Here is a 9,053-nt window from a genome sequence, read left to right as displayed (position 1 = left end):
AAGAAAAACAATACAGACCGAATTGAAAGTCCGTGCCGAAAAACTTACGTTCAACGGCGCAAATCTGAATGAATACAAACAGCAGACGCAAACGTATGCACCATTTAATACACAGTGTACATAACACTACGGCGCCATGCATATGATGGCCACTTTTTTCTCCAGCCCTGAGAAATCTGCAATATAAAGCAAGTAAAACAGAATACAGGCTGAAAGTTGATGCACCTTAAACGAGCATTCTAAGGGCTTCAAAAGCAGATATGCACATGCAAAAGCAAACGTATGTAAAGAGCAACTTCGGTGACAAAAGAAAAGACGAGATGGGCGTACGCTGCAGACACGCAGTTTCAGGTCACGGATTTTCTTCAAGTTGAAACCCCCCTCACGCTTAGAGACTCGGAGCAAGCTTCAGCGACGTGTTATCAAAACAGAAAAAAAATATTAGTTCTACTAAGCGAAAATAAAAAAAAATGCGAAAAGGGCCTGCAGTATGCTTAAATAAATAAATTAAATAAATAATTAAAATAAACCAACATACCTTGATGACGTTGCCTACGGAAACCCAGGGATGAAATACAAGGCTGCAACAGCTGAAACCATAAATTAAACGCAGGCTTCTGTCCTGCACCTTCTCACAGCACAGCGAGCACTCAAACTACGCGTTACACCCTCGTAACGATCCTGGGAGTTTTATTTTCTTGCGACTAAGTGTGGGGATAAGACTGCTTGGAGCCAGGCGGGAAGGTGAACGTGCTCAGGTACGTGCGATGGCGCGCTGCATCCATGGTGCGGCAGACCGCGCATGCGGCACAGTCCAGCGTGGGAGTCGAGATCAAGGCACGATTAATCCAGTGGGAGAGAGTCAATATAACCACGCGAACACTGCACAAACTATACCGCTGCGGCAGGATGGCTGCGCGGTGGCGAAGTTGGTAGAGCAGGCTAATCCATGGGCACTCGCAGAAAGAGAGTGGTGGGTCTCGGAAGGTCCTTCCCGCCTCAGACCGTAGTAGAAGGCGACGCTGCCACCACCAACGTGCTGCAGTCGTCGGAGGCGCTGAGGAATGCAGGGTGCGTGCGAGGAGTCACCTATTGCCACGAACTCCGCTGCCACGAACGCCGCCTCGAACAGCGGCATCAGTAGGGCCGTGGAGCTGCGCAAAGGACTTGCGATGCGCAGCCGCGGCATCAGTTCCAAAAGGAATGGTGTGGGCACGCCGAGGTGCGCGGGAAAACTTCCGTGAATCCGTAGCTACGAAGTCCACGACAGCCCAGTTGGCGCAGTGACGAGAGCAAGAACTGCCGCGCGCTGGGGCTTGTGCTCGAACATCTGGGGCAGCGCGAATAAGCGTGCGCAAAATGGCGTCCGTCCAGCGAGGAAGCCGGGCGAGCGACGGGAGGCCATTACCGCACTTCTGCTAGACAGCGGCGCAGCGAGGAGTGCCGATAGTCGGAGACGCCTGGAGGGACCACCACACAATTTTGAAGTTGTGCGCAAGCTGGGAAAACGCTAGAAGACAGGAAAGATGTTGACCGCCGCTGCCGGCGGCGCGATGAAAATGCAGACCGCCGCCGCCTGCCTCCAGCATGGAGCCGACGGCCCACGTGCGAGAAACGCATGCACCGAGAGAGATGCGGGGTTAACCGCTTCCTTCGGCTGTTCGAATGAAACTGCCGTTTCATCTCTCAAAACGACGAGTGCAGAGCAAAACCTTCTCTCCCCGCAGCTTGTGGCGCGAAGGAGAGAGAAAAGAGAGCGCGAGCAGTCGATTTTTATTTCTTGTTGAAAATCATTGGTCCCAAAACGTTATGCCCAGTTACATTTCTGGGACGAAAATGCATTAACTCGCTTTTGTTGCAGCTTAACACTCCAGAAAAAACGTTTCTAGACCTTCAGTGGGAGCACTGCCTTTTTGCTTGTGTTTCTATGTCGTGCCTCTATGGTCTGGAAACGTTTGATAAACGTTGTACTGGGACTGGGACATTCCATCCTTTTTTGGAGTTTCTGAGGAGGTTTTGTGTTTTTTGGGTTTAAGCACCACATTCTTTGTTGTAAAAATGAATTAGCCGCCGCGGTGGCTCAGTGTTTATGGTGCTCGGCTGCTGACCCGAAAGACGCGGGTTCGACCCCGGCCGCGGTGGTTGAATTTCGATGGAGGCGAAATTCTAGAGGCCCGCGTACTGTGTGATGTCAGTGCACGTCAAAGAACCCCAGGTGGTCGAAATTTCAGAGCCCTGCACTACGGCGTCTCTCATAGCCTGAGTCGCTTTGGGACGTTAAACCCCTTAAACCAAACCAAACCAAACCAAACCAAACCAAACCAAACCAAACCAAACCAAACCAAACCAAACCAAACCAAACCAAACAAAACCTAATTCCATAAGCAAAATAATCCCGAAGTCCATTATGTACTCAGGCTATGTCGATGATCTTCAAATAGCCTGCGCGTTCTCCAACGTAGCAACCTGTGAGAGACAAATACAGTAAGCAATAAACAAATCAGAGACATGGGCAGACAAAAATGGATTCCAGTTCTCCACACAGAAAACAGTGGGTGTTCTGTTCTCACTGAAACGAGGCCTACAATCCGACTCCACATTACATCTGAACAAAACCGAACTGTCTATAAAAAAATGAAGTAAAATTTCTAGGCATTACTTTTGACAAAAAGCTAACATTCATACCTCACATTAATGCTCTCAAAAAGAAAGCCTTCCGATCCTTTAATATACTTTTGGTACTCTCCCGAGCACACTGGGGTTACAATAGGACACGTCTTTTACAAATTTATCGCTCCGCAGTGCTCTCTACCTTAGATTATGGATGTATAGTTTATGGGTCAGCGAGACCATCGTATCTTAAACGACTGGATCCAATACATAATTTAGGTTTGCGTCTTTCCATTGGTGCGTACAGAACGTCACCCATAAACAGCCTTTATGTAGAGAGCAACGAACCATCACTTAGAGACAGAAGAGCCATGCTCACATGGTCGTACATTCTAAAAATCCGGACGCTGCAGAGACATCTATGTTACCATATAGTCACAAAGTGTCCATCTAGAATATTCTTTAACAACAAACCGCAAGCTACCAGGCCACTCCTACTGCGATTTGAAGAGACATGCCAGGATCTTGGCGTATTAAACACATTGCCTGGTATTGCGCAAAGATGACATGCACTGTCTCCATGGTACAATATTCCGGCAATCTACGACTTCACTCTTACACAGTTCCGTAAAAAACAAACTAACAACAACATATAATACAAGAATTTCTTGCACTCGAGGAAAAGTACAGTACTTTCACAGCATTTTATACAGATGGTTGAAAAACAGATCTTTACGTTGGAGGCGCAGTGGTACAAGGGGATTGGAATCAGATAGTAAGGCTTCCGCAGTGCGCATCCGTCTTCACTGCCGAATGTCACGCCATCTCTGTAGCCATACAAAAAAAAAATAGTTAACGAGAACCTCGCAAAGAGTATTATATGCGCAGACTCGCTAAGTGTACTTACAGCCCTTCACTCTAGAAATGCAATCACTCCGCTACTTGGTGACGTCATACACAACATAACAACAGCCATAGCTCAAGGACCAAACATAAAACTGTGCTGGGTGCCAAGTCATATAGGAATTAAAAGCAACGAGAGAGCAGACTTGTGTGCTGCTCAAGCCCGTCGCAAACAAATAAGCAAAGTAAACATACCCTTTAATGATTGCATGCACTTGGTACAATGTAAATTAAGGAAAAAATGGCAGTTAGCTTGGAACAATGAAGTAAATAACAAACTACACTTCATAAAGAGAGTTTTAAATGAATAAAACTCTTGTACACACCAGGAACGATTCAAGGAAGCTATTCTTTGCCGTCTTCGTATAGGACGTACACACCTTGCTCATAACTTTCTATTGACGGAACAAGAAAAACAACAAAAGTGGGGAGGAGAATTAACGGCAAATAACATTTCACTTGCATGCACGAAAGTCGAAAAACTAAGGAAAAAGTATGTACACATTTTTATAATGACTACATTCCTTTGCACCCGATGCTATTGTTGGGAGAAGATGTTATTGTCGACATGTCTTGTGTGTTTAGCTTTTTAAAAGAAGCAGGTTTGCTCGACAAACTCTAAACCTTTTACCCACTGCCTCTCCTTACTTTTAGGTGCACTTCAGCCACCTTCTCATTCCTGAGAAGAGGACTGAAGTTTTTATTTGGTTGGTTGGGAGGCTCAACATCCTTACCCAGCCAATGGCCGCTGAGGCTATACTTAACCTTCTTTAGAGCTTTTATTATTAGCCATTTATAAAATTTCTTTCCTCTGTCATCACCAGGTAACACATGCCAATGTTATAGGCTCACTACACTGACGATAATTTTAATACTCCTATAAAACTGTCCCCAGGACATTTCCTTATACCTTGAGCTTGGCGCATGATGGCCATAGTTGCATATGTGCCATGAAACGCAAATGAACTCAACTTTTTATTTCAAAAGTCTACCGACAACAAAGTTACCACACAGTGCTAACAAATTTATTGCACTGTGGCGCAAGCACTGACCAAATAATCTGTAAGTATAGTTTAGTTAGTCATTTTTCCTTCAAAGGGAAACAGAGAAACGAAAACATAGGCAGAAAAGAGGGCAGCCTACTATGTGTTGTGGGCTCCCTATCCATCCGCTTCATCCTCAGCGCTGTTTCGCCATGAGCACTACTGACATGTATGCATCATTTTTCGAGCGCATATCTCTCTAGACTACTTCATCACAGCACGTTGACAAGATTTGTTTATTTTGCACAAACGAAAATGCATTTGGCCCACTGGAACCAGCTACGTAGTCGGTGAGAAACAACAGAAAACGTACTCATCAATACGCACCACTTCGTGCATTTCGGTACAGTAAGTGCCTTTGAGCGTCGTTAAAGGTAGACGCCGGAATATCGAACGAATTCTCGGCTCCCTGTCATCAAACAAGGCCGACGAGCGTGATGCAGTGCAAGTGAGAGTCTAATGCACGGCAGGTGGTTGCTTTCATGCGAAGAGCTACGCCCGAAGCGGATACGGGCATCAGCACTCTGAAGTGTTGACGCACTCTGGCACTGACCAGATACAGGAAATCTCCATTAGATGTCGCCACGAGTCATTCTAGGACACAGTGCCATTATACGCAGCCTGTGTCAATTGTATGTGTTCGAATACGACGGACACGCAGGGCTTTCACGCGTGCAAAAGATATCGCACCATCCCGCTCCTCCATTAACGCAGGCACGCACACACGCATACATTCGCAAAAAGAACAAACAAGGATAGTAGTTGGCCGCTATTTACTTAGATGGTCCCTAAAGCTTCATTCCAAGCACACTGCCTCACTTTACGTCGGTTGTGTTTTGAGACGTTTCGTGGTTGTATTTTTCTGCGCATTTTATTTTCAGGTGTCTGTTTTTTTTCTTTGGCTGTTAGCCTACTGGCCTTCAACACCTGCACACCGTGCACTTAGCTCTTTTACCGGTGTTCGACGAAAGCTGTCGACGTTGTGTCCGCGCAAGGTGCCGGTTGGCGGTACGTTCAGCGAAAGGTACGGGGCTCAGAGTCGACCTCTCGAAATATTTTCCGAATTTCAAGCATGTGAATGCTTCTATCCTTGGTATGTAGGGCCACTGCCGTACTTGATATTTCGTTACTATTCAATCACATCATTACTGTCGTGTTTACACTGGCCAGAATGCAGCTGAAAAAGGCATACGAAAGAAAACAAAACTGAAAGCCAGGACGTGCCTTTCTCTGAACGCTGCAAGACGGGCACTCCTTGTTGCGAGCAATTAAATCTACCGACATTGTTTCTGAGGGTGTTTCGCGTTCGCTACACCACACAACGAAGCATCCACCACAATATTCAGAGTCAAAACGGAGTAAAAAGCTCTGTCCCTTCGATAACTAGTAATATGAACAACCACTACTCCAATGCGAGATGATGCCTGCCACGTTATTTTGACCATAGCTGCTTTTGCGGTAAAAACTTAATTTTGCATGCCCTTCAGCCTTCAATAGTCAACAGTAAATATAGCCGAAACAGGTACAATTCGGCACACTTCGCATCAGGATCACAGACTGCTCTTTTCCTGGCCTCTTCATCGGTCACAGTGGGATCTGTGATTCGAAATGACGCTGCGCTGGATGCTGGATCTAGGAGCTAACGGCGACAAGAAAAAGTGAGTCCTTTCAAACTTCATTGATCTTTATACCGACAAAGACATCGTCTGTGATCCAAAATGAGTCTGTTTCGAAAGTGGTTGCTTCCATTTCACTTGTTTTAATCAATGTGTCTGTGCAATGCAACCATCGAGCGGTGACTAAGGCCTGAGTATTTGTAGCATGCGTTTCAAACGACACTCCTGTCCGAGGACTACAAAAGGGGCTAGGGTTTCTGAGCGGTTAGGGGAAAAATATTCTGCATCGTGTCAGTTCATTGGGGTCAACGTCAGGTTTCAGTGGACTGTTGTCAAATGAACCTAATTGAATGAATCAGTTGAGCTAGATTAATTGAGCCTATCAATGATTACTTAAAGGTAGAGCTCGTACAGGAGCGACAAAGAGCACGTTCTGTCTACTGTTCCCCTACTTGTCCAGCGAGTTCGCGTAGAAGTCAGTGTGCATTCTGAGCAAAAAAGCACGTTGTTCTTAACACCACGAGTAAAAAACTAAAGCTACAAGGGATCTACAGAAAGAGGCATACTCACTGCTAGGATAAGGAATCCTATAACGCAAGAAAAAAATGCTGCTACCCAAGCAGCGGGCGTCATGTTTATGTTCACACGCAGCTGCTCACAAGTGTGCCAGCAAATACTGCAAACACTGCAGCGCAAGGAACAGAAGAGTTGCAAAGCAAACCGCTATGAAAGCCACTATAAGTATTCAATTCAGAACGCAATATCATGTTCAATGTGCCAACGGCATACGTCGAGGGAACATGACACATCAAAAGCTAAGTAGCCGAAAAGTTTTTGCTAAAATTGGGCGGACAGCTGCAGTGAAACGAGAAGAATTTCTTCAATATTTTTTCTTTTCATCAGTATATGACTTCTTCCATAATGTATCTTTTTTTTTTTTTGTGAAGACATGCACGTTCGGTCGTGCTATGGCCCGGGAAACATCTCAGTAGCAATTTCGCGCATCCTTCACTCGGTATACCATGAGTAGGGGCCTACGCGAGGAGCTGCGGAATATAATGTAGTAATAACCTGAAATGTAGGCGCAGGAATTCTCAAGCACTGTCCATCACTCATTTAATATCAAAAGCCCAACCGTACCACCCTGATTTTTCTGCCTGGCAGCAAGCGTTCTGGAATTAACCTCAGCGCTGATCCGTACGTCATGAAATTTGCTGGGTGGTCTATATGCGTGAACGTCTGATCGCACTGTTGACTGACTTACTGATTTATGCGATATCATAAGAAGCCCGTTGTGGCGTTTTCCCCATTTTCCCAGTGATGATGCTGTGTCGCTGCAGCACTCGGTGAGGGGTTTCTTCTGGGGGAAAGATTGCAGACCCAAAAATTATCGCACTAGTGCAGTTCTAATCGCGTTCGAATCTGCGTGAGATCTAGCACGGAACTGCTAGTCACAACTTACGCCAGCCATCCGTCGGGAGTCGAACTGTGAATCAAATCATGCAACCGTATCTATGGAGCCGAGTGACACTATGAGGAGCAGCTACGCTGTCGCTTTGTGAAACGTATTCAGTGATTAACTGTCCTTATATCTGGGCCAATTTCTTTTTACTTGTACTCATCTACAACAGGCGCTTCACCCATACTGGGCGAAATTGCTCCGTCTTTGCCAGGGTAGTTGAAAATAAAGTAAAGGTACGTTTGATGATGTGGATCTACGTATCTCCTTCAATCTGAAGTGGTGCAGAGAGGAAAAATTTTCAAGCTTCCTTATTTTTGTTAGGAACATGCCAAAATTACACCGTCAAACTTCCCACTGTTCCACATGAATAATTATAAAATTTATGCCAACTCTTCAATTTTGTTTAAATTTTTATTGTACGCACTAATTTGCGTTATGGGAAGTCGTTATGTAAAGCCTATTTTAGACTTTTCAAAGAGCTCACGCTTGCAAAGCAAGCTAACCAATACACGTACTCGCCGGAGCAACTGTAAAACGGGGAAGAGCATACAGCTGAAATTCGTTATAACGAAAATGAGGGGGCCAGAGATTTCTTCTTTATAGTCCGAGTTGAGCAAGCGTCCGAGGGGATTTGTCATTCCTTCGTTATATCCATTATTTCGTTATAACGAGGTTGGACTTTAATACGAAAACGATTTTCGGTGTTTATTTCGCATGCCCGGCTTCAAATGACCCCCGCGGTTTGTTGCTAAGCGTCTCGTATGCAAGCTGCAGCCACTCGACGAACATTATATCCCAGAAGTAATTAACGAGGACTGAAACCAAACAAGTGACACGTACATAAGGAGGCGCCAGAAATAAAGGGACCACACCAGTTCCAGTGGCCCGACTTAATACTCCGTTAGTTTTCTGAGAACTCCGGTATTGCATGTCTCTGTTTTCTAGGCAGTGTATTTGAGCAAGCCGTGCTTTGTCGCCCCGAACAGACAACGTACCCTTTGGTGACCAAGGCCATGCAGCCCGATTCCAATTCACCTTTGGTTTCCCTCTGCGCGTGCAGGTACCTGCAGCGTGTTCGGCTGCTGCGCATCGGATTATTCATGCTCATGACCGCGGGATTTCTGTACCAGGCGTCCAAAGTGGTCGAGGAGTACCTCAGCTTTCCCAGCGCTGTGGACGTACGCATCGAGGGCACAGAAGTGCTCTTCTTTCCCGGCCTCTCAGTCTGCGTCACCAACTGGTGCGTGCTGGTGCTTAATATTCGGTGCAAAATGAACAAAGCTGTGCAGAATCCTCTCATAAAAAAAAAAACAGACACCAATGACAAGACAAACTGCAGCTTCACAACTCACTTTAGAAATCCTATGACGACTTCAAGCTCGAGTCGGACTGCAGATGCGTAACAGTCTGTCTTTTTGA

General features: G+C 45.8%; 1 protein-coding gene across 1 annotated transcript in view; it reads left to right on the top strand.

Annotated features, from left to right (window-relative positions):
* The first annotated feature begins 6,164 nt into the window (after nt 1-6,164).
* Nucleotides 6,165-9,053, top strand: part of LOC149364249 (uncharacterized) — a 37,852-nt gene continuing 34,963 nt past the window's right edge. The window contains exons 1-2 of the mRNA XM_089568656.1: nt 6,165-6,214; nt 8,695-8,874. Of these exons, the coding sequence (XP_089424782.1) occupies nt 6,165-6,214; nt 8,695-8,874 (230 nt within the window). The remainder of the gene's footprint in view (nt 6,215-8,694; nt 8,875-9,053) is intronic.

Source organism: Amblyomma mixtum, chromosome 2 (genome assembly GCF_055824585.1).
Source record: "Amblyomma mixtum isolate Tamu chromosome 2, ASM5582458v1, whole genome shotgun sequence".
Lineage (NCBI taxonomy): Eukaryota > Metazoa > Arthropoda > Arachnida > Ixodida > Ixodidae > Amblyomma > Amblyomma mixtum.
The sequence above is the reverse complement of the archived record's forward strand: the minus strand, read 5'-3'. Positions and strand labels throughout refer to the sequence as shown.